Here is a 26,520-nt window from a genome sequence, read left to right as displayed (position 1 = left end):
GTGAATAATTTCCACTAAGATTCGTAGATGGATACTATATCAAAATTGAAAAAGACAATTTTTACTTACAAATTACTAATAAAACTCTAAAATGAAGTGTTTTACGCAGCGCAAAAACATGTGAATAGGAACAAGTGGTTATTCCACTGTAAGCAGCTCCAGCTAAACCCGTCATCTTGTGGGACCGGGGGACATGGGCGGGGCTTCTCATACAGGCCAAACCTCTTTAGTTCTGAATATTAAAATTACGCATGCATTTCCCACCCCCATTAACTGAACTTGGTGTATTGAATGCGCAGGCACTCAGTCGCGGACAAACGCTCTCATGGCTTCTGTGTAATATATACCCGTCACTGAGAGAGAGAGGGGAGAGAAACATAATAAAAAATACGCAATTGACATTCGCTGGGATAATAGGAGGCAGTTTCCTAGACATTGGAAAATAGTCTTCCGAAACAAACATAAGTTGTTCTTCACCCGTGCATGTTAAATCGGGGGAAACATTAGAGCCGTAAGTCGGCTAGAACTTCTGCGTTTCAAAGCAACACCAGCAAGAAGGCATGATTGTGCGACGGACTTCAGTATTTTCTGCTTTTTACCTTCATGCCTTTTTGTTATGTTTGCCGACGAAGGTGAGTCGATTTTGAGTATTTAAAAAAAAAATGTTTTGGGGTTTAAAACGATTGCATGTAACCTGAAATTAGCCTTATTTAAACCTTGGTGCGAGTAACATTTTGTGTCCACGGTTTAAGACATCAGTAGTGTTTATAATCTGATCCCTTGCTTATTTGGCAGAGGACGGCTGATGTGAAGAAGAACTTTACAAAAGTTTGACATTGACAGATTCCCAGACTGTTTGCAACAATTAACGCACTCCATAAAGCTAAACAGATGTAGTGTTTGCGTTTACATGCGTTTAAAGATGCATTCTCCTCAACAGGTGTCTGAAGCATCGGGGCACTTCGAGCTGGAAATCTTATCGATGAACAATGCGAACGGAGAACTGCACAACGGCTCGTGCTGCGACGGCGTCAGGAACACGGATCGCAAATGCACGCGGGACGAATGTGATACATATTTTAAAGTTTGTCTGAAGGAATATCAATCGCGCGTTTCCGCGGCTGGGCCTTGCAGTTTCGGAACTGGATCTACGCCCGTTCTCGGTGGGAATACATTTTCGACCAAGGGTACGCGGAGTGAAAAGACACGGATTGTTTTGCCCTTCAGTTTCGCGTGGCCGGTGAGTGAATCTTTTCTCGTGGCGATTTGTTTTGTTTCTGTGCATGTTTCATCTGAGACCACTGCGCGTTGGTGACGCAACGGATGGTGTTGCGGCGTTCCGCTCCACGTGTGTTGTTCGTGCGTAAAGTTTACCTGTTCTTTTCAGTTTTGCATTACATATTATAGAATATTTGTCAAGGTCACGTACAAAAAATACTGTGACATGCACGATGCTCCGTGACGGTGTGTTTCTAGCGAAATGTTTGGGTTTGTCTTGATTTCATGAACTTGAGTCAATTGATTCACTCCGCGCGGTGGTCGTTTCAGCTGCTCGCGCGCATACGGGCGTCTACTAATTTGGCAAATTAAATAAACAGTTCATATCAGACATCTTGTGTCTCTAATGCTGATAAAGCTTATGTAAAATTTGGTCTGGTGCATGAGTGTTGATGTGTTGTAGAGAGGGAAGATTTGCCAATGTTTGTTTTGCAGCTGTTAAATAATCTATGAGTTACCGTAATATCTTGAATTGTAAATCTGTGAGGGACATTATCGAGTCTAAATGCAAAGGTGATTTGCAGTAAAGTTGTGTGTTGGAATGTGAAGCAGTAATGTAATTTAATATCTACCTTGTATATTGTTTGACGTGTGCCAAAATGCGTGCCATGTTTTATCAGTATATAAAGTAACGGTGTAATCTGTAATAAACATGGCAAACAATGTAATTTCGAGCTATTTTTCTAGTATTGAACTGGATACTGTAATGTGCTGGGATTCCCCACTATAGTTGGTCTACAAATAAATTTGCCTCAGAAATATTATTTGTCAGGAGTTTTTGGCTCCGAGGACGTTGAACTTTCTTTTGGCATGTTCTGCCTGTGCCTGTGCCAGTGCACCTGCTGACCTGATGATGTCATAATGGATACAGTTCTCAGCAGGGTCAGAATTGAGACCAAGTCAATGGACCAACAATGTGTCCCTGTTAAAACACTTTGCCCCGGTGAACTGTCCACCTGTCCAGTATGTGAACTAGACGGCCAGTGGAGATGTGTTAATCTTGACACATCAGCTATTTTCGTCAACCTTCGAGTCTAAAGCATTGATCATTTGTAAAAGAAAACCATTTTGGTGGTGTTTTGTAGCTTTGTTTGTGCAGCGCAAAAGGTCATGGGTTTGAATCCCAAGGAAGACATACTGAAGTGCTGTAAGTCGCTTGGATAAAATCATGTGCCAAATTCATGAATAAAAAATGATACGGATGGCTGCTGTATGCCTTTAAATCTTTAAATTATGATTATAGATACTCATGATAGCACACTTAAGGAAGCAGAGAGGCTGCCAGTATTTTATCCGATAATTATTTTTTCTGTTGGCAGCTGCGTGGGGAGGGTTGATGTCTAGGCTTTGTGTCAGTCACGGCTGACTGGAGAGCAGGTATTGCACCTTTTAACTTCGCAACCCTCAGTAATTATTACCGGAGTTAATGAAGCTTTAGACAAGTTCCCAGCCACGACGGCATTTCATCACATTACGTTTGTCTCATTTAGTGGAATGCCACACATGTATTGCATTTTACTGCATTTTAGTGGCCTCTGCTTTTCAGAGAGGGGGACAGAGGGTAAAAGAGACAGAGCGTTTGGGGCATGGCCCACCCAGACAGAGCAGGCTCCTGCGATCGTGAAACAAGGAGGGGGACAATGGCCAGGCCAAGCTGGCTACAGGGAGGATTACTGTGCATAATGGAGCCAGTCCAGGAATAATGCCGGCCCAGGGCAAGCCACAGGAAGCTGCGTTCAACTCAGCAATGATGAGATTGGCTCCTAATCAAACCCAGCCCCAGCCCTGACCTTACTTCTCATACTGGTCGTTTCAGCAGATTACAGCGGCGCTCTCTGGCCCCGTGTCCCTGAATGCACCTGGGGCCTGTCTGCACTGCGTGAGCCAAAAAGCTGGTTCACCAACAAATTGGATAATTTCATTTTTCCTGTCCCATCTTCCAATCCGTTAAATTGTCTGTGAACCTATTCCTTTCCCTAAAGCCAAACTAGCACTTATGTGCATATTTAATACATGTCCTTTGCTAAGTAAATACAAAAACTATCCAAACGCTGAGGTTAACCAGCTGAGAAGAAACGGCTTTGCTGATCGTGCTTTCTCCATTCTGTTCAGTGCTGTTGGAAAGCAGGCTTTGGGGAAATAGAGGGACACTGTGGGAACCAAAAAAACCAGGTGAACCGCGTAAATTACTGTCCTGCCTTGAGGGATAGAGCTGCTGGCGAAAAGAGGATAATGACATGTTTGCTTTATATGGTCCCCTCTGTTGTGGCACTTATGTGCAAATTAGTCGAGCCATAGAAAGGGGAAATGCATTGCTTGGCTTTTTTTCTCTCGACCTTGTTTGGGTTTTAAATGAGGTATTGATATGCCATTGTAAAGTTGTTTAGTATTGTGGTTTATGTGTTTCCAACATGTCATTGAGCATGGGACAGAATAACTTTACTCATTTCACACACAGTTTTGTTTCAGTTCAAGCATATTGTAACCAAGAAACGCTTCGTGTTAGTGGAATTAAGGTATCAAGTGTTGAATCGAATGGAGATCTGGCGGCAGGCACCCACAGATCTGACAGCCGATGTTTCGTTTCATCCGCCCCTCTCCTCAGTCCCCGCTCGCGATCGCCGTCGTGAGTGACAGAAGATTAGATGGCAGCAGCCAGTAGCGCTTGTGTGCACAGTTGAGTGACAGACCTGTTATCAAGAAAGCCTGTCTCATTTTCCATGGCAGAGAGAGCAGCAAAAGATTGTCAAAAGCTTTCCCTGAGAAACCCCCCTTATCTCCGACCGCCACTCCTGATTAGAATCTCCCAGGAGAAAAAGACCTTCCTCTTTGCTTTTTTTACAGTAATTGCACTTTTTGGTATGGCCAAAAAAGGCATCTTCCTCATTGGTACTGATATGCTTTTCTGTGGTTCTTATGATGATTCCGATTTTTTATCGGCCACAGTGTAGATGTCATCCTTAAAGGGATAATCCACCCCAAAATGAAAATTCTAACATGAATTTCTCATCTTCAAGTTGTTCCAAATCTGAATCAATTTCTTTGTTCTGTCAAACACAAAGAAAGATATTTGGATGAATGTTAGTAACTGAGATTTCTGGGGCATGATTCACTAATAGAACAAAAATATTGTATATTTTTGTTCTGTTAAACACAACGAAATAAGATATTTTAAAATATTTAAGAAGGCAAACAGTTCTGAGACTACCATTTTTTTACCACCCTAAAACGTTCTTCTAAATATCTTTCTTTGTGTTTAACAAAACAAGGAAATTCATACAAGTTTGTAACTACTTGAGAACGAGTAATTCATGACATCATTTTAATTTTGACCTATTATCCATAGAGGAAACCCAGCTTAGTGCTGAAGAACCAACATCTGAGAGCAAGTGAACAATAGTGTCGTCTGGCAACTCAGACTTTGTGATTGGCACAGGAGACTTTATCAGATGGTGTCTGCGTGTTGGACGGATGCTTGTAGACTAAAGGTGATAAGGAAAAGCAAAGGTTCAGAGACCGCTACTGGCCAGGACGTAAAGCTGGGGGTTTAATGAGAGTCCAGCGAAGATGTAGAGGTCAGTAACGTACATGGGAAAAGTGAACCTGGCGGCGGCAGGCGTTTGAAGCTGATAACTAGACTGTGAGTTATGGAGTGAGAGTCTCACCAGGCCCCATGCTTTAATCTCATACATACCTGTGCAAAAAAAACTGAGAGACTGACTGTCATTTAAAGAAATAGTTCACGCAAAAATGAAAGTTCTGTAATTTACTCCTCAGGGTTTTCTGAACCTGTAGAAATGTCTTTGTTCTGCTGAACACAAAGAAAGATATTTGGAAGAATTTGGTTTGTAAAACAGAGTAAAGATATCTTTACTTTAGATGTGGAATTGGCTCCAATGTTGTTTGGTTACCAACGTCCTATAGGTTTGGAATGACATGAGTGTGAAAATTTACATTTTTGGGAGAACCTTCCCTTTAATTGTTTTATTGTCAAAAGAGCTTAAGAAGAAATTAAACCGATTTAAGCCAGAAAACCAGTAATGAATAGTGCCTGATTGAGAAGTCCATCACCTTTTGTTTTAGGTGGCGTACTGTTCCCGGGTCCGAGGGAAGGTTGTGTGAGCTCATGTCCAGACATATGACTGCTTGCTAAAGACTGTGGACTTTTAAATGTGGAAGTTGAAATCCTTTAGCTTTTTGTTTACTATACATAAATTGGCAAGATGTGTCACTTTAAAGGGGGGGTTACATTTTGCAGGATGCAGTCTGTGTACATGTTTTTGTCTGTAGCGTATTCAAGTGTGACTAAGGACATGAAGGACAAAATGTATCTCGACACAGGTGACATCGGGTAATTTTATCGCATATCCGATATTGTTCACACTGTAAACATGACAAGGGGGTCGACCATGCCGCTCAAATGACCTTTTCTGCCCGAGGCGGTGCTTTGCTTTGGCGAGGCGGGTGTATTGATATTCTTCAGGTCATTGGGATCCAAATGAGCCAGGACTAATTTTAGCTCTTTGTGCACCGGTGTGCTTGAATGGTCTGGGTTAAAGAGCTCCGGGTGCTACGTTGCTGCAACGTTTGGTGATGTTGGAAATTCCATGGTGCCCCGTCAAGAGTACGAGTGTGTGAATTTGACAAGTAGGTGCTGTAAGAGATGCTTCATTTCTGGCACCGAGAGTTATGGAGCTCACACACACAGACCTTTTCTCTCTCATATGCTCTATCCTGCAGTTTTTTCAAAGACGAATACCTGAACAACTAGATATGGCCAATTATTTTATACTCCCAGGCAGAGTAATCATTCTCCCTCTCTCTTTTTCTCTCTGTGGCTCTTGTCACCTGATATCGGTGAGAGCCATCATGACCTTAAGTCAGACAAAGCGTTTCAGAAGTGCTGAAATGTAGCCAAGCCCTCCAGAGATCCGGGCCTGCATTGGAGTCATGCTAAAAGCAGCCCACCCCCTGCAGCTCCCTCAGATCCTCAACTCCACATTCCTCTCCGTGGGGAAAAAGAGGAACAAAACGCAGCACACAAAGGACCTGAAAGTGAGAAGAGAAAGGGGATTTTTGTGGGTTTATGCAAAAAGTCTACTTTCAACCTGCTGTTTTCTTCTACCTCTTTCTGTCAGATGTGCAGGACAGTTACACAGAATGTACAGAGGAACCTGTTTCAACTTTCTGGGAATGTAGTTTCATGAACCTCTTGTAGGGTGAGGTATTAAACGGAAACCAACTGTACCATGGTGTCACTGTGATGTTTTGGAAACCAAGGAGTGATGTCACTGTGATGTTTTGGAAACCAAGGAGATCTAAGTTAGTTGGACGAAGCTTTCGTACAGATTTTCTGAAACAATCATATAAGCCCTAAAGGTCATGTGACTGATCATTGACTTTGAAAGATGCTTGTGAGCCAATGTTTCAGGTCTAACAGATCTCGACACATAATAAAACCTGCTGTAAATGTCAGACGGCAAGAAACACAGAATCTAACACTTTCCAAAACAATTAGGAGCTTATTTTGTCTGAACGTTCATAGTAATCTATAATCAGTGCTTGTGCCATCACTTTAAAATTTCCTCCAACAACAAACCAAGAAAAAAATTGCTCAAAATGACTTGAAAACCTTAAAGGATTCTGATTGGCTTAACAATCTGTAGGGGTCCGATTTATAACGATGGAACGTCTTTTTTGCTGTTTGCGAAGTCTCCGGCCGTCACAGACAAGTGATATCTCTGAGAACAGATACTTTAGTGATATCTTTGAGGTAGTAGGGATGTTTTTCTGCATGGGTTACTTGATGCTGTGGTGTGTCAATTGAAAAGCTTTCTGGAAATCACGACCAAGGTCATGGTTCCGCTGTTCTTGTGGTATTTTATGGTCCATCTGTCGACATATGCCCATGGTCAGTTTTTGTCATTGATGTTTATTGGTTACAAAGCAAGGTCCCTGACTTAAGATGTAAAATCATCTTTGATGTTTGACTGTTTTGGTTTCATTGCTGACCCCATGTGTGTTGTTCTCTTTCAGAGGTCCTACACGCTGATAGTGGGGGCCTTGGACTTCAATAATGATACCGCCAGTGAAAGTGAGTATTAGATGTCTTTTATTCAGCATTTCTTCCTTGTTGTTTTGACATGTTTCTTTCTGTCTTCTCTGTCTCTAACTGCCTTTAAAAAATGAGGGAACTGAAATTATGGTTTTTGTACCTTTTTCAGGACATTGCATGTTAGACTTTACACCAAATGTGCTGACAGGTGTGTGTGTGCCGTGCGAGGGGCTTACGGAAACACTGTGTTGAAGGGGGAGGGCGCCCTCATGCTTATGAAAATGTTTCCGAATACCTGATGACTAATGGCAGGTGTTGGCAGTCAAGGTCTCACGGCCTCTCTGTCACGCTGCATGGCTAAAGCACAAGGTTATGTTTGCTATAACCTCTCTCTTTGTACACATCAACAGGGCTTAACACGCCTGAAACAATCCCATTTAGACATTATATTGAGTCTGGTGCAGTTCATTTGAATAGTTTTGTCCTGGATTGTGTTACCATTCGGATTAGTGACTGGCTGGGAGTTGTTACGGCCGGAAAGAACAAGATGCTGAATCCATACTTTTGGATTTTATAGGGTTTGTTGTGTACTTGACTTATATTTAATAGTTTATAATTTCATTTATAGGCGGCATAGATATGCTCTTGGTTTCTCTGAAGTGGAGTTGTTTGTGTTTTCAAAGACTTTTATGTAAAGGATTTTATGTCAATTTTTCATCTTTGAACCTTTTATTCAACTATAACTATCTGGAAATCCCCAAATCTGCGGCCAATTGAGGCTCGCCCATATCAGTGCTTTCAGAACAGTATTTAGCTTTATAAATATTGTAAAATAACATTTTGGTTATAACATGCAGATTTCCTCTGTACTTTAGAATCTTGTAAAACATGATCTGCTAAAATATTGTTCTTTGACTTTCATAAATTGGCAGACCTATGTTTTGGCTTCCTTCAGAGCAGAATAAAAAGGACTTTGGTTTTATTTTTCCTTCGCTATACGTACCATTTCGCGGGCTCTTTTTGTCAGTTTAACGTGACTTCCTCACCCAACAGTGAAGTGGATCAGGCTGCAGGTAGTAAAGAGGTGACACTTGGCCCGGACTGAAGGCTCAGGGTCCGAGCGAAATGCCACAACAGCCCTCGGCATTCCTGAATCCCCTGAACCGTAGGCCCTCTTGGCTTTCATAATATTATTACGTCCTAGTCTCACTCCGCTCTTCTCTGGGAAGGACTGAATAAATCTGTTTTTATGTATTGCATTTTAACAGGAGAGATTAAAGTGAAAGGTAAAAGTGGGTCTTTATGATGGAATGTACATTTATGAGTTTTCTAGACTGTTCTAGGGATGAAATGAAGAAAGAGCTTGCCGCAGAATCTGTGGTTAGATAGAACACATTTTAGCGGATGGGGTAGGGCGTTATGCGTAATTTTATGATAATTGCGGTATAATCACAGTAACGGGGTAGTGTCCTATGGTGTGACATAGCAAAATTTAGAATACAACTGTTAATATTACATTTGAGTTTTATATGATGTTATATTTTTATTTATCATATACAATAGCACAAGAGAGATTTATTTTCATTGTTAGTTTTTTTTCTACATTTTTGTCTGTCAACTACCCATGTCAGAAGAATTTTGTGGAATTTGTTGTTGAAATTCTATTAAATATGTAGTAAACAGTTTTGGTACTCCTCTGAATTCTTTACAAATTAAAGGTACAATTTGGAACATTTTATTGTATCTTATATTATTTAACACCTATACTGTACTGGTGTATTATATAAAAAAATCCAAAATAATAACCTATTAAAGTGAATGACACTGAATTTAAATTATTTTTCAATGAGTTGAAATTTTCATCAATGCCTTGCCGCAAGGTTGCTTGGCAACCGCAGAGAACAAAAACTCTGTTTTGCGTTGTGCCTAACAGACACCCATTAATAAAAAGTAACTTCATTTTGTTTCTAGAGGAGTTGGGGACACATCGCTCTCTGTGTTTTTGCACAATTCTATGTTTCATCAACACAAAGTAATAATAACTTGGATAAAAGAACCGAAAATACATGGTAAAGCCGAATCCCTACTGGGTGACTGTGGGAGATATAACACTGACCTTCATTCCCTTCACACACCCTGACCAGTTTACATTATTTACTGGGTGGATAAGTATTCACAGTCATTGTTTTTAACAAGATGCTCATTACAGATGCTTCATTTGAGTCCTCTAATGCTGCCGGTGGCAAAGAGAGCAAGAGTGAGAGCGAAAACCATATTTGTTATTGTGTGACGTTATCAGTACAGCCTGCCAATGATATTACTTTGTGTTTACACACTGTAATAAATAGCGAATGTGGCTTTTTCTCCAGCGGTAGAAATGAGGGGTCATTTACGGCCAGCAACATTTTCCGTCTGTACGCAACAAGATTCAGCTCTTTAACCTTTGTAGCTCTTTAAAAAGTTTGATGTCTTAATGTCGAGCGCTTTCTTTCTGTGACTTATTCTTCAGGTTCTGTTGTAAAGCTCATCGAGAAGGCGTACCACTCAGGCATGATCAACCCAAATCGACAGTGGCAGAGGCTGACCCACAACGGCCCCGTCGCCCAGTTTGACTACCAGATCAGGGTCACCTGCGATGAACACTACTACGGCTTCGGCTGCAACAAGTTCTGTCGGCCACGTGACGAGTTCTTCGGACACCACACCTGCGATTCGAACGGAAACAAGACATGCTTGGAAGGTTGGACGGGTCCTGAGTGCAATACAGGTGAGTTTACAGAAGTAGACTAGTTCTCTTCCATTATTGACAGTGCATAAAAGTTCACCAATACACAAAAAACACTAGATTCAAACATTCCGAGGACTGAGCTTTCGATGTTCAAAATGGTAACCATAACAATAATACACAAGCAATTTGGACACAGTGTCTCTTGAATTCACAGATAGTCATCATTCAGTAATAATCTGAGATTCTGAGCTGTTGGTGTCTGATATTAAATTATTGAGTTCAGTCCCATTCATGAGTCATTCAGGCTGGTTTTATGAACTGGATTTACTGAATTTACTGAATGTTTGTTTAAGCGGTTGTTGTACAAGGGAAAAGCCATGAAGTGAAAGGGTGGTGCTCAAAACCTGACGACAGACCTCAAATTGCAGGGGGTTTAAAAAATTCAATTGAGTTGTTTTGAGATCTTTTGGTCTTTTTGATTAAAAAAGTAGTTTTTGTTTACCCATTCGAGATCCATTTAAGAAAATATGATTGAATTATCAACACAGAAAAAGTGTTCAGATTTTTTCGGTTTGTGTTTTATTTTGCAGATAAAAATTTGAAATACTCAATATTTTTTAAATATTGCTATATTAACTAACTTATACCGATGATACATGCATCATTTTCTATAGGAATATATACATTTACAACATTATTTTTCCAGTATTTATTTTCCAATATAACTAGCCAATCATTTTCATTTGTTTCTCAAAATGCCTTATATCTATTTCATATCTCTTCCTATCAGCTATCTGCGGACAAGGTTGCAGCACAGAACACGGATTCTGTAAGAAACCAGGAGCCTGCAAGTAAGTTGTTCTTCATTGTTATGGCATCGTTGGGGTATATCTCTGTCAGTGATCTCATTGGCACCGACTGCCAACGGCTTTATTTCTCCTAAACCTTTTTCCTCAACAAGCTGTTCAGTGAAGCCTTGTTAAACAGTGGAACAGTGCAAGCTCTGACCACAGCGAGTGGCTCACAGTTAAATCTTGTTAGAATGTCATCAAATTACTGACATCCACCCCAAAGTATTTACTTCATTCCAAGATGGAGTTCAGCATGGAGACAATGTCAATGGGGGCATGTTGTAGAGACTTTAGAGCAAAGCTATTTATAGCTATTTTATGGTATTTTGTCTGGCAAGATGTTGAGGTCTTATCTTTAAATGGTAATCTGTCAAGTTTAAGTTTTAATTGGTTTTTAAAGTGCACTGTTTGTTTAACTAATGGTGTATGAATTTGGCCACAGGGAAAGACAGTGAGATGCATATCTCGGAGTGTGTCTGTTATTGTGTTGTTTCCCCGGAGAAGCAAAGTTCAGTTTTTGTTTTCCTGCTATACTTGCATTATGTGCTAAGCAGCAGAATAATTCATTTCACAAATTATGTGTTATGGGAGATTTCGAGAAATGGATTTTGTAATGCGCGAGCATGGGCACATATGCACACATGAGGCTTTTGAAGTTCACTGCTTTTGTCATGAAGGAATGCGTCATGTGTAACCTATTTGCGTTAAGGAGAGCAACAAGTTATTGAACATTGAATTTCTTGTTCAACAAACTCGACGTCTATCGGCCGGGCAAGTCACGACAAGCTTTGGATAAGCATTTACTGGCTGTGTTTTGGACGTTTTATTAGTATTAGCATGTTATGGGTTATTACATGGACCCGGTCTAGCTAGTGTGTTTCTGAACGATCTATATACGTCGATGTACACACAAACCTCAGCTCTTTGTTTCATTTGGCATAATTGGATCCCATTACCTATTCATCTCTCACTGAACGCATGCCAGAACACACAACCATGCAATTGTGCAACTGTTGAAACAAGATATGAAACTTTGCTAAATTGAAAGTATCAGGGCCTACGGGTTGAAATTGTTTTTGGGCATGCCATTTAACCGTATTTCTGCATTAATATAATTAGGAAGAATGAAAGCAAGGCAAGTCTCTGACTGGAGATTCTATGGATTGTGGAGGTTTATCATGCATCTTCACGAGAGTTTAAATATAGTCGCCTGTAATCTAAAAGAGAGCTTTCCTCAACAACGCTGTTTATTTTTACAGCTGAACTGCAACCCCAGGCTAATTGTTTTCTTTTCCCCCCAGAGGGCAGTCTGCTTTCCTGAGGCTAAACACTTAAGTCCCTGTTTATCGCAGGTTATCGCTCCGGCTCAGAAAAGCACTGGTTGATTATGGCCGTCTTAAGGGATGGATGTAGCCGAAAGCTATCGCTGAAACATTTTTGAGAAGACGTTTAATTAAAGGCTTTGAGATGGCCGGGGTGCCGGATCTTTTTTTCACGCCTCGGGTGGAGAACTGCTACATGGGAACGGGAGCGAGATCCCACCGTAAATACATTGGCAACGAAGCGGTCTGGATACACCACCCCCACCCAGACGTTCCGGGCAGTTTCGGGGCCAAGCCGCTTCGCTTTTATTGAGACAGAGTGTCCTGCCACAAGCTAATGTTAGTCTCTGTAAAAGACCCAGTGGAGTTATACAGCTGGTGTTTGTTGTTTGCCTGGCTCGCCAATAAATAATCAGACGAGATGTTTGTTTCCCCAGCGTACTGTTGCGGGAGTTTAAAACACAGTTTAGGAAAAGGGTAACCTTTTGGTGAACGCCTCAAAAATCAACTCGAGTTTTGAAATTTAGTTGGAGAAAATTATAGGAAGATTATTCTTCAAGAACATGGTTACACACTTTAGCTGTTCCAAAGCCTGTTGAGCTACCAAGGGAGGCACCATTTTAATTTCCTGACATCATATGCTGCCTTTTGAGAGAATTGATTTTGACTTTCCATGAGGAAAGCCATCCCAGAATGCATTGCAACATGCCAGAAAGAATTCTAAGATGGCACGATAAGAACCCTTCTTATTTTTGTGTGTTTAACTCTTTCAGGTGTCTATACGGCTGGCAAGGTCCCTACTGTGATGAGTGCACCCCTCATCCCGGCTGTGTCCACGGGACATGTGTGGAGCCCTGGCAGTGCCTTTGTGACACAAATTGGGGTGGACATCTTTGCGACAAAGGCAAGCAAATGTTCATCATTTGTTCTCTCACTGTTTTTGCTTCATGGCATTCGATAGTAATGCATGTTTTCTAATGGCAGATCTGAACTACTGTGGTACTCTCCAGCCGTGTCGGAATGGAGGAACTTGCAGCAATACAGGACCGGATAAGTACCATTGCACTTGTGCTGATGGATACTCGGGGGTCAACTGTGAACGAGGTGAGTCTGGTCTTCTTTGGTGCAGGTTTTATCCAGTTTGAATGACACAAAAAGCAACCAATTATCGTATTTGACGTGCTGTTTAGGGGTGACTTTATGTGAAATGGTAGATACCACAAAAGTACAGTAATAAAAACATTTTCAAACAATTGCACAGCAGTTCACTGAAAACACTGAAACTTGTGAAAATGTGTCGAGATGCTAATCATAATGTTTGTTTAGCCAAAACCAACATTTTCATTTATTTCACAGACATGGCAAAAAGAGAAAGTGCAATTATGCAAATGGTAATCTTCAATCAACCTTAAAAACAATTGAAAGATTTTGGCTTACCTGAAAAAAATCGAGAGATTACTTGTCCCATAGCATCAAGACAGCACCTTAGAAACACTTCTTTGGTTCCAGGTGGACTGGTGCCAGACAATCTGGAGATTTCAGCCAACCCTTTCTCTATTTTTGTGTGCGATATGCATCAGACAGTCATTGAGCAATCTGTGGGCGTGTCGTCTGAGGATGAGATAGGTGTTCCTGGAAGATAATGTTAGCGTTGTGCTTTTTTTTTATCTTTAATGATGTTCTTTATTCATTATGACGGACTTGCTGTTTCACTTAAAAGTTTGTCTCATTTTTATCATGTTGGAGCTGTGCAGCTAGATGTTTTTTGGCAGTGAGAATGGTTTTAATATTTGTAGTTTGTCATGCTTACGAAATGGAAAGAAGTTCAATACCAAAGAAGTTTTAATGAAGTGAGTATAAAATATTTTGTAAAATTTTATTAAAAAAAATTTGCAGATAATATCTAAAGTAAAGTTGTCATTTATCGGCTTGTTTATATTTTTGGCATAAAGACATGATGCTTTAAGTTTTAGGAGTTTGATTGATGCACAACATCATAAACGATGGCTGCATGTGTTGTGGTTTCACCAACCAGCATTTTTACTGTCTTTCTGTATTTACGATCCTCTACAACATAATGATAGCTACTTTGAAACCTAACACACACAGAGCAGTTTATGTACAGCAGTTTGTAAATCTTTATAGTCATATCGTAGACAAGCTTTCTGTTTGTTTGTGTTGGCGCACGTCCCTTGGTTTACAGCACTGTTTTGCAATTCCTTCATTTCGTTATCGAGACCAGGTGAAAATACTGTACCAATAGCGTTTGTTCACATTTTAATATTCTGATGTGTAGTTGTTGATGGGAAATGGTGGAGAGACAATATGAGGGAATCAGATGATGTCAGACTTCGGGCCTGAACTGTCTACAGTGTCAGGAAGGGCGCCCGGGTCTGCTAATCCTCTGTTTTGATATGTCCTGCCAGTGGATCAGCTCTGTTTTTAAAGTCAGTTGTTGGATGGGTATGGTGATGAAATCTGCCAGATGGACCGTCATGGCTTTTATCCCCCGGTCTTCCTCTCCCCCCCCTCTTGGCCTCACTTGATCCAGATTCAGGCACTCAGGGTGGTGACAGCCTCCTGGGGCAATATCAAGAAATCCTCTCCTCTGAACTTGATAGGAGGGAATGTTACTTTCTTAAGCAGAATGTTCAGACCACAATCTGATATACATGATTTTGGTGCACAGAAAACTTTAGGACATAACTTTAAACTATGGATGTGTAAAACTAAATATTCTCAAAATCAACTGGTTAACTTAGCTCAAAAGACAAAGAGTGAGATGTCCTTTCGTTTACAGCAGAACACGCATGTCTTTCCAACCCATGTGCCAATGGAGGGATGTGCAAGGAGACCAGTCAGGGTTACGAGTGTGTCTGTGCAGTCGGCTGGACCGGCCCGTCCTGTGACTTCAGTAAGGAAACACACAAACGCTCTCTACCCAGAAAGGAACACTTGATGTGTCTAACCTGCTCTGTTCTCATAGATGTGGATGACTGTTCATCCAACCCATGCAAACACGGGGGCAGCTGTCAAGATTTGGTCAACGGCTTCAAATGCACCTGTCCTCCCCATTGGACTGGTAAAATATGTCTGATCGGTGAGAAGCAATCTAAAATTCAAGCATCTTTTTAACTTAATGTGTTTTTTTGCAACATGTTCTTGCTTTGCGATGGTAACTATATCCAAACATTTTTTCAAAGATGCCAATGAATGCGAAGACAAGCCTTGCGTGAATGCCAGATCGTGTCACAATCTGATTGGTGCATATTTCTGTGAGTGTCTACCAGGCTGGACGGGACAGAATTGTGATAGGAGTGAGTATAAAAGCTTTTTTTTTTCAATTGATTCAAGAATGGATTTTATTAATTAAGTTGAAATGGAAAACATCCAAAGCATGTTTGCGAAATGTTTTATGTGCTTCTAAATTCAAACCCATTTTATCACAGACGTTAATGACTGCAAGGGTCAGTGTCTGAATGGAGGAACATGTGAGGTAAGAGCTCTCCTGATCTCACTTCACCTTTAGTCGCCTTTTTATACTGGCCTTGATCCTCAAAAGCAAAAAACGGGCAGATTTTTGGTTCAAGATTCAGTTCACATCTGGATCTGTTTATTTAAACCGTCTATCTATCTGTCTGACAAACAAAGTGAAATATGTAATACATTTAGTGAGTTTAGCTGTATTGGAACAATTGGAATGCACATGTGTGCTCAAAAGAATCACCTTGAACTGCTTCTGTCAGCTTTAAACATATCAAAACAGGACCGTTTCTAAAAGACAAAAGAGTGCCGTTTTAAGACTCGATGCTATTAACCGTCAAGGTTTAACAAGTTATTCTTCAGAACTGCTCATCATAGCAGCTAATTGCAGAATTTGTAAACATGACTTGACGATAGATTGATGCTGGCGAGCTCATGCCAATACTGTGGGTGTGTCGTCTGAGGAAGAGACTCAGCAGTCTTCATTTTGTTGTTCAGAAAAACAAGCTAGCCGGACTGAATAAAGTAATTTTTTTTGTGCCGATACGATGAAAACGTTTATAGTTAATGCAGAAGTTATTGTGTGATTAGAAAATTAAGTTCTTATTTTTTTGCAGGACTTGGTGAATGGCTACCGCTGTCTTTGTCCACCTGGTTATTCAGGTGAGCACTGTGCGATGGACGTGGATGAGTGCGCAAGCAGCCCGTGCTTAAACGGCGGTCGGTGTCAGGATGAAGTCAACGGATTTCAGTGCCTTTGTCCCGCTGGCTTTTCGGGTCAGCTGTGTCAGGTGAGAGACTTCCTGCGTTCACTCATGATTTGACTCTTTTGTAACAAATCCATGAAGTGAAAGTGAATGGACACCGGAGCTATTGAGCTCCAATGGTTGTACCCTAAAGAAAGAGAAAACGTGAAGTAAAAAAGTGCTAGTGTGAGAGAGAGTTTGGCTACCTCTTGAAAATATTCATCTTATTTGTTTTCATTCTCTGGAGCGCTTTGGTGCGCCGTTTCCTGGCAGACCCTTTGCGGAGTCTGTCGAGGGTTGCTCCGTTTTGTGAGAATCCAAAAATGTCTGGATATCATTTTCCCCTCCTCATTGAGCTCTCTCTCCCTCTAAATCTTTCCCCGGTGCAGCTGAATGTGGACTACTGCCAGCCCAACCCGTGTCAGAACGGCGCGCAGTGTTTCAACCTGGCCTCGGACTACTTGTGCAAATGTACGGAAGACTACGAGGGCAAAAACTGCTCTCACCTGAAGGACCACTGTCGAACCACATCATGCAAAGGTGAGAAATCTCAGCCTCCGGGACGGCTCTCGACTCTGTATCTCATTTTAAACCAGCCTTGAAAGCCAAAGTAAGACGATCCGCTTGTTGCATGCCATTGTTCAGCTGCTGAGTAAAGCTAGATTACACGCCCATGTCCTCTCCCACCACCTCCAGGGAGAAGGTTGAGGAACGAGGGCTCATATTCTGTTACATGAGGCTTGTTCTGCCATACTGAGCTATTTGACTGTAACCTCCCTGGACACACACACACATAGAGTCTCTTAAACACACTTTCCTCCTTTCCAAATCCTCCTGAAAGGTTGCCAGTTTCTTAACAGCTCTGTGTGTGTTCTCTGTGGTTACTATTCTCTGGCTGTGTATATTGTATGTGTGTGTGTTTGGGAAGGGGGTAAATCACACCAACCACACAGTTAGATAAGCCCATCGTGTTTCTTTCAACTCTTGGAGAGAATTTGGACTTTATATGGCTCTATTGACCACTTTGCAAAATAAGAAGAAAGTGTGTACTGTGAAGTGAACTAAAGGAGTGTAGAATTGATGTTTCAGAAGAGCTTCACTTAAAAAATAAACACGCTCTTGTAGGTTTGACGTCACATGCCGTTGGCTCACAATGAATCCAACACCCATAAGCTTTGTTTTCTTCGCAGTGATTGACAGCTGCACTGTCGAAGTGGCATCTAACAGTACGCCCGACAGGGTGCGGAATATCTCCTCGAACGTGTGCGGCCCTCATGGGCGCTGCAGGAGCCAGCCGGGCGGCCAGTTTACCTGTGAATGTCAGGGAGGATTCAGAGGAACCTACTGCCACGAGAGTAAGATTGAGGATCATCTACAGTAGTTATTTTAAATCTGGGGTCTCTTGTGATTCTTAACGTCATGTGATCTCCGTTCAGATATAAACGATTGCGAAAGCAACCCGTGCAAGAACAGCGGGACTTGCATCGACAAAGTGAATGTCTACCAGTGCATCTGCGCAGACGGCTGGGAGGGAGATCATTGCGAGCTCAGTACGTTGATTTAAATATCGGGGCACATTTTTCATTTTGCAAAATTTTTCATGTCACTGGACTGATTTGTTTCTCTTGCCTTTTTACAGATATTGACGACTGCAGTCTAAACCCCTGCCTGAACAAGGGGACATGTCAAGACCTGGTGAACGATTTCTACTGCGAATGCAGAAACGGCTGGAAGGGAAAAACTTGCCACTCCCGTAAGAAAGACAATGTTTTTATGATCCACCCAGTTTCTTGAGGTTTTGTATGTGTGCGTGTATGCACAGAGTTAAAGATATTGTCGAATCATTACAGGCGATAGCCAATGCGACGAAGCCACTTGCAACAACGGAGGTACGTGCCATGATGAAGGGGACACCTTCAAATGCAGGTGCTCACCTGGTTGGGAAGGAGCCACCTGTAACATAGGTAGGAAGGAGTTGTTGTTTCGATATTTAATATAGGTCACATGCATGAAGCACACTTACATCAATACAGTTCTCACAAACCCCCCAAATTTCTGGAAAAAGGTGGTGCAATTTTCTATTGTATGCAAGTGGGCTGTGTGCCATACTGTTTGAAGTAAACAACTGAAGCAAATCCCTAGCAAATAAAAATCTTGTAAATATGCAAATAGTAATTTTTTGTAACTTTAATGGTCCATTGTATGGAATTTCTGGCATCCAGTGGTGAGGTTGCGAATTGCAACCAATGGCTTTCTGGACCCCTCCTTTTTAAAGCAATTCGGTGGCTGATCTAAGATGTCGCCATGTTTTAACTTCTTTGAGAAAAGTAGATCATGTATTACGAAGTGCGCTCTGAAGAGCAGTTTGTCCCTTTAGGGCTACTGTAGGAACAACATGGTGAATTCTATGTAGGGGTCCCCCAGTGGATGTAGATTGAAATAGCTTTAATTTAATAAAAACATAATGCTTTATTATATAAGGTCTTTATACACCTCTGAAGACATAGTTATGTATATAATATCGCATTTCTGTCAATAGATCCTCCAAAAAATGACACACAGCCCCTGTAAAAGCTTTTTAGATAATAATCCAAGTTGTAATTTAAGAGCGGGACCAAAAACAAGGTTGCGATGCCGAATGGGAGAAATTGAGATTGTGTGACCAATCCGTCCAGCTTTGAACTGGGTCAAACCTTCTCAACACTCCCGCCTTTCTCTCGCTCTCGTATTGTCAACGTGCTGGCAGTAATTCTCTTGAAATAGCACGAGCTGTAAAATAATCCCCTCCGATTTTTGGGTGAGCGTTTCTTTTTCGCAAATTCGCTGGATTCAGAGATCATATCTGGCGAACGGTCCACTAAAATAATCTGATGGGAAATTCACTAAATAATCTGATGGGAAATTCATTTGGAAGGAACGGATCTTGGGAAATATTATACTTGGTAATATTTCACGATGAAGCGAGTGTATTTTGAGTGTGGTGACCTTGCTGCGGTTTTTAGTCGTGTTTGTGTCTGTCCGTGTCATAAGTTCAGAAGGTTCTGACCTTTTTGTGGCTCCTTTACAGCCAAGAACAGCAGCTGTCTGCCCAACCCATGTGAGAACGGGGGCACCTGTGTATCGAAGGGTGACTCTTTCACCTGTGTCTGCAAGGAAGGCTGGGAGGGATCCACCTGCACAGAAAGTGAGTACTGCTTCCTTTAGGCAATAGCTTGAGTGCTTTGCAAGTAAATTCCTAGGTATGAAAGAGAGTTTGAAGTGAGAAGAACACTTTTTTTTGTTCTTGCATTCTTTCAACTCCTCAATCTCGCCGTCCTTTTTGCTTGGAGTCGGTAAATAAAAGAAGATTCTCTTCCTGCATTTTTCTTGCTCTTTTTCTTTTATTCCTCCCAAACCCACCTCACACTGGCTGGACACTCCAGACCGCTGCCAGCTATGAGGGAAAAATGTAAATGAGGTAAAGTGGAGACAGATGTCTACAGCCCACCCCCTCTCCTCGCTTCTTTTTTTATGTCCTTTCTCATGTATTGTTGTACACCTCTGACTCTCTCGCTGGCATCTGCGTGAACCAACAAACCCAAAGACATACTTAAGGAAAAAATAGCTAGAAGTCATTTTCCGAACAACGCACAGCATCGGCAACGCTGCCAAGCTGGACGCCCACGCGCGCACATGCGCAAAGCGACGCAAGCCACAACATGTTAGCTGTTTTGTGCTTTCTTCTGTACTCACATGGGTGTGAAATAAAACAAACCCTCTCTCTCTCTCTTTCAGATACCAACGACTGCAACCCACACCCATGGTAAGTCCTTGCAAAACATTTACGCACACAGTTGTGCCGCTGTAAACAGGCCCGTACAGCTGTGCCGCACTTTCTCACACTCTGGGAAAGAGGCACTCCCAGCTTGTGTCATTCCAAGGGTGCGTGCAGCTCGCTGCCTATTGTGCTCTTGACACAGTGTTCATCTGCTTGAGACGTTGTTTGAACAAGATTTGCAGTTGTCTGAGGTCATTCTGAAAAAATGTTACCACAAGAAACGCTTTTCTCCAAGTCGCAAGCCGACCTTTGAATCATATCCCAGCGTGATAGATTAGCATTTATGCTACGGAAATAATGAGATTTGGAGTTTGTAATACATTTGTCTTTCTCTCTCCACAGCTACAACAGCGGGACGTGCATGGATGGCGATAACTGGTACCGTTGCGAGTGCGCCCCGGGTTTCGCCGGTCCAGACTGCCGCATAAGTAAGTGTCGCATGACGCCCCCTTCATCCCCTGATCTCTTTTGGCTGTCAGCCTTGTTAATGTGCAACGTCTCTTCAAAAAACAAACAGCTAACGCGAAATGCACGGTCTAGCCACCCAATAAGCCGGCCCTTTGGGCAGGAGGCCATAAACTCAGTATGAGTCGTCCTTGTATTCTACAACGCTGATGTTAACAGTCCCTCGGGAGAAACTGGCTCACAGTGACCGAACGCCAGTCGGCCTAGTTATCCGACGCTGATTACAGAGCTCATTTTTCTCTTTTAAAAGCTTACATCTGGCTGTTGAAACATACCTCGGGCTTTACTGCTCTATACACCCGAACCTGCAAATGAACTCGCAATTCTCGTGACATTACCGTCAGCTAAGCCAGAGATGTTGTAGTCTGTCTGATAGGTCATACTTCAGTTTATCTCAATCCACATTATCTCTGTGGGAGTTTTGCAAAATTGCAGGGTGTAGAATAATGCTGCACTTCCTTTTGACAAGACATGGTGCTATAATGTCAAGACATTTGAATGTTTACATAGCGTGATTCCTTCTTCTTTCTTCAGATATTAATGAGTGCCAGTCTTCTCCCTGTGCATTGGGCTCCACCTGCGAAGATGAAATCAATGGGTATCGCTGTGTTTGTCCTCCTGGAAGAACAGGACCAGAGTGTCAAGAAGGTGAGATATATATATAATCCTGTGCAAACTGATGACACAGATTTACATCTATGCACTCTATACATTTTATTGAGTGTATTTCCTTGAGTGTGGTTATTTTTTTCAACGGATGGGCTTGTCCATTTCTGATCCAATGATGGGTTGAATTTTTTTTTTTGAGTGAGTTCAGAATCAGAGTTATATAAAATAATATCCAGGCCATATTTTTGAAGCTCCGCAAAGCACATCCATCCATCATAAACGTAATCTGTGACACTCCAGTGGATTAATAAATGTCAATACATTACGTTTGTTAGATAAAACAATGTTTTGTGAATATACTAGGGATACTAGGGATACTTTTGTGTTGAGACTACATAAATCATTTTTGCAGATATAACTTTATTTGCAGTTGATCTGTAGTTCCCAGCATGCCTTGTATCTGTATCTGCATTAGGAGATTCGTCATTTTGAGTGTTTTTCAGTAAAATGCCAGTACAGAGACCACCAGTCACTTCTTACTTGACCATTTATGTTTTAAAATATAGTATATTTCCATATGAAAGTAAGTGATCCGTGAAGTCTGAGTTAGACACATGTTTTTGTTCAGCGTAATTATTTTTTGTTTACTTTATGTAACATTATTTGATATTTTAATAAAAAACTAAATGTATTTAATAAAGTAGAATTTACTTTATTCTGGTTAGTAAGTTGTACTTGAATTATAGCAGCAAGTTTTACTTTAAAAAAATGTTGTGCAAATTGTTACGTGGATTTTACTAAGCAAATTCTACAGTCATTTTTTCAACAATACAATTTTTTAAGACTGAAACGTGCATTAAAACTTTCATAGTCCTTCATGTTACAACAAAGCAAGGTTTTAAACATCAAGCAACATTGCAACTCTTAAAAATAAAAAAAAGAGTCATTTCTCTACTGAAAAGTCCAAAGCCCTCTTTGGCCATGTTGTAATCCCCCATCTGTGCTATTTACAGTTATTGGCAGACCCTGTTTTGTTAATGGACAAGTGACTGCTGATGGCACCAAATGGGAAGAAGACTGCAATATATGCCAATGTCAAAATGGAAGGATTCATTGCACCATGGTAACTTATTTGCATTATTATCATTTTAATGAATAAATTACGCTCTATATAAGGATGCAGTAGTTTCATGAAAGATTTTTTTTCCGTTTAGATGTGGTGTGGACCAAAGTCATGTAGGCCAGGAAATGGCAGAAGTGCATGTCCCGTTGACCAATACTGTGCTCCCATCAAGGAGGAACACTGCTTTGTCAAACCCTGCCTTAGCCTCGGAGAATGCTGGCCCCCAGCACCTCAACCACCCCCCAAATGCCATGCCAGCTTCTCTAACCAGGACAACAGCTGTGCCAACATCACATTCACCTTTAACAAGGCGAACATGCCTCAAGTGAGTCATACTTTCAAGGGGAGAGATTGAATTATGAGCTTTTGGGCTGTTTTCCCCCGTCTCCAAACGTCTTCTCCACCCTTCTCTAATTCGACATAGAGCAGTGGGGCGTGAAAGATCAGGTTCTCCTCATCTAGGAGACGACGTTTCTCTCGGGTGAAGTTTTCCAGGCTAGCTCAGTTCTCGCAAGCTTTGTTGTCATATCCAAACAATCTTTTTTTCGCATGCTGAAAAAAACGTAAGAAATACATATTGGACAATAAGCCTTGGCTCGGTGTCCTTTTCCAAACCGAGGCATTCCAGAGCTAATATCCCATAACGCTTTAATACTTAAGCAGTCACTGTATAAGTCCCTAGTTTGAGAAAGACCTCTGGTGGCTGACCACCAGCCAAGCAGAATTGCAAAGAAAGAGACAAATAAGAGCAATAAAGAACACAGACACAAAAAAATTCGGAGATTTGTATGCTAATGGGCTACAGCAGTGAACTTCAATATAAGGGATGAGCGTAGTGGGATTAATCTTTGGCGGGGAAAGAAACTGCCTTTCGGTCTTAAATGTTCTCTCCAACCGACTAAATCTTTAATTCTTCTGTCTCTTTCCTCTGTTCACGCTCCCAGCTCTTTTCTGGGAGTCCAAACCTGAAACTAAAGAGCAGTTGTTGGGGATTTGCGTGTAGATTTAAGTAATGAGGTGCGAGACGCCGTGGTATACTGAGAGGCAGATATTTTCACAATATGGCCAATTGCATTATTAATGCGATGTAGTGAAAATATTAAGTAGTTCCCAAATGTTTATTAAATGATTCGTTTTTAAAGTAAAACCCTGAAATGCATTTCGTTTGACTTCTAGTCCATGACATGTAAACAATAACAGAACAATGTCTCATGATAGATTTGTATGTTCTGACAGGGCTTGAGTGTAGAACAGGTATGCAATGAGCTGAGACATTGGTATCTACTGAAGAATCTCACAACAGGGAAAGCCGTCTCCATCACCTGCTACTCATCGTCTACAGCCAGCAATGAGATTGACGTCAGCATTGTGAGTAAAACTTTAAAAAATCAGATGACTTGGGATTTTCTTCTGCCATTGAATGTGATACTAACAAGTCGAGCATTTGTTTAGTCCACAGAAGAACCCAGGAGTTCTATTAAAGACATCACGGTCCAGATCATTGATTTGGTGAGCAAGCGCAATGGAAACAGCACCATCATTAAAGCCATCATCGATGTTCATCCGATGACAAGCCCCAAAACTGGTAAGCCGCTCCGTTTGGACTTGACTTGGGTCGATTGTTTGAAATTTAGCAAGAACAGTTTATGTTAAAAGGTTCAGCATGTCCAGAATATTAACTTTTCCGAAGTGTGGGCCAGTTTGGTAGGTCTGTCTGTCTGTCTGTCTGTCTTGAGAAATATTCATCTGCCGAAAGAAACTTTAAGTCATCGAAGCCATGGAATGTTACATCAGCTCTGCCAGCTGGATGAAACATCATTTAGACATCAGGGACATCATGCGCTTGATCAAAAATGGTGCCCAAAGATTCTGCCAAAGCTGCTTGAGAAACCCTTTAAACTTGGACAAGTGCACGGCATAAATGTTATAAACAAATAAATTACCTACCTTGTCCCAAAACTGGAAAACATTACCGTAAACTTTCCACTTTTGTTCAAGCTTTGAAGTTCTAAACCTACCAAATGTTTTAATGTTCAGTGCGTGGGACCAGAAATAGGAAAAGATTTGATGAATAACCTGCGTCTTGTTTCCTCCTCCCCAGACTACCTGGTTCCTCTGCTCAGCTCCATCTTCATAGTGCTCTGGATCCTCGCCCTGGCCTCGGCGTTCCTGTGGTGTGTGCATCGCAGACGGAAACGGAACAGCAACGCAGCTATCTCAGCCGCGGAGGACAATACCACCAATAACGTGCGCGAGCAGCTCAACCAAATCAAAAATCCAATCGAGAAACACGCGGCCCACAGCGTGGCCATAAAAGATTACGAGGGAAAGAACTCCATCATTGCCAAAATTAGGACGCATAATTCTGAGGTGGAGGAAGAGGACATGGAGAAACACCTGCAGAAAGCACGCTTCACCAAACAGCCAGCCTACACGCTGGTGGAGAAGGAGGAGCGCACGGCAAACAAAAACCCAAATTGGACTAACAAACAGGACAACAGAGACTTGGAGACGGCACAGAGCTTAAACAGGACGGAGTATATCGTATAGCAGGCAGCTGTGTTGCCTTGCGACCAAACCCCTGTCCCTATCCCTCACGTATGAACTGGAGACCGCTGCGTCGCGTTCTGGACTACAGGGCCGATATCGGCCTAGAATCCTGTGTTAATTTAAGTTTCGACAAGCTGGCTTAACACTGGCAATTGATAGTTGCTGTGGATGGCTGGAAACCGGGAATGGCGCATCCGGGCGTTTTCCTTTGAAAAAGAAAAAACGTAAACATACATTTCAAATATGTCGATATTTTTGTGGATACGTTTGAGTATCTGAGTGTGCATAGTGTTTGCAAATAGTTGTAAGTGTTATTTTTGTTTATCATGACAATGCTCCCACAGCTAAAGTAGTCGTTTCTTTCTTATCCAGCGGCTGTGCGAAAACTTTCTCTAGTCGGGTTCATTTCTAGTTCAGAGCTTAAAGTGCCTTCGCAGCTACGTGCCACAGCAGTTGTCGGAAACGAATAAAAAGAACAAAAAAAATATTTATTTTTCTTTTCTTGGGGCGGGATAGGTCGGTCAGCATTTGCTGCCAATATGAAGAATTGTCAATTTAGAAGTGTAGATATGTATATATTTTTTAATTAATCACTGTGTATATTTGATTTATTAACTTAATAATCAAGAAAATTAAAATATCATTCCTTTTTATTTATATGTCATGTCTAGTTTTGAAGGTTTTGATAGCTTTGTAAGTCGAAAGCTTTGTTCAGACGAATTCGTTTCACATTTCAGATACCAAAATTTAAAGAGGAAAATAAGTTTAAAATAAGACAGGCATTTTTGCGCCTATTTCTGTTTTTCCTTTTTATACGTTGTCAGATATTTCAATATTTGAAACTTCTATTGTACGTATTTTGCCAACGTTTACTTGCATGCCGATGCAAGTCACAATTAATGGCTGCTTTTTGTTCGGATACTTGGTGGCAGACACATTGCTTGCCACATATAACAAAAATAAAAATAATTAAAAAAATGAAAAGGGAACAAGAGTCTTTTAAGTTGCTTGTTGATAAAGCGCTCTCAGATGAGTTAAACAGACCTTTCTCTTTAGTTTTGGTTTGCAGTATGTCGTAAGCTAGGCTGTGAATACTTGAACAGTAGGGGGGCCAATGGAAACACTGTAGACTGCCTTGCTTTCAGGAGTCCATTTCTATTGCTGTGCACGTGTAGTTTTCTTTTCCCAAATATTTTATATCTAGGCTCTCTAAAAAACAACAACAAACCGACATGCTTATACATTTTATGAGATCATGGCAATATTCAATGTTCATTTTTGACTTTTTTAGTTTGTTCCTGGCGATATTTTTTGAATGTTATATTTATTAAACCTTTTGTATAAAAAGAAAATTAAATCTTTTTGTTTGCTTTGGATTTGTTGTTCTTTGTGCTGTTTTGGGAGTGGGACAGAGTTCGCTCTTATGTTACACTACATGGTTTAGGTCAGAAGCACAAGGTCTGTCTAAATGTGTTTACATGCAGTAGCTGTGC

General features: G+C 41.3%; 1 protein-coding gene across 2 annotated transcripts; it reads left to right on the top strand.

Annotated features, from left to right (window-relative positions):
- The first annotated feature begins 299 nt into the window (after positions 1-299).
- On the top strand, positions 300-26,401 carry jag1b (jagged canonical Notch ligand 1b). Of its 2 annotated transcripts, none has more exons than XM_056760594.1 (26): positions 300-632; positions 941-1,240; positions 7,315-7,372; positions 9,843-10,100; positions 10,852-10,912; positions 13,008-13,138; positions 13,219-13,338; positions 15,038-15,148; positions 15,221-15,334; positions 15,438-15,551; positions 15,684-15,730; positions 16,335-16,508; positions 16,853-17,003; positions 17,654-17,818; positions 17,900-18,013; positions 18,103-18,216; positions 18,314-18,427; positions 19,531-19,647; positions 20,238-20,265; positions 20,623-20,708; positions 21,280-21,393; positions 22,368-22,477; positions 22,569-22,802; positions 23,714-23,845; positions 23,930-24,062; positions 24,579-26,401. In XM_056760594.1, exons 1-26 carry the CDS (start codon positions 561-563, stop codon positions 25,025-25,027), a joined length of 3,621 nt encoding a protein of 1,206 aa, XP_056616572.1. In that variant the 5' UTR covers positions 300-560; the 3' UTR covers positions 25,028-26,401. The 2 variants fall into 2 exon arrangements, with proteins under 2 accessions (XP_056616572.1, XP_056616571.1); XM_056760593.1 differs by having other exon boundaries at positions 15,035-15,148.
- Positions 26,402-26,520: the final 119 nt, after the last annotated feature.

This window comes from Triplophysa dalaica, chromosome 11 (assembly GCF_015846415.1).
Source record: "Triplophysa dalaica isolate WHDGS20190420 chromosome 11, ASM1584641v1, whole genome shotgun sequence".
Lineage (NCBI taxonomy): Eukaryota > Metazoa > Chordata > Actinopteri > Cypriniformes > Nemacheilidae > Triplophysa > Triplophysa dalaica.
This window is presented reverse-complemented; position numbering and strand designations above follow the sequence as displayed.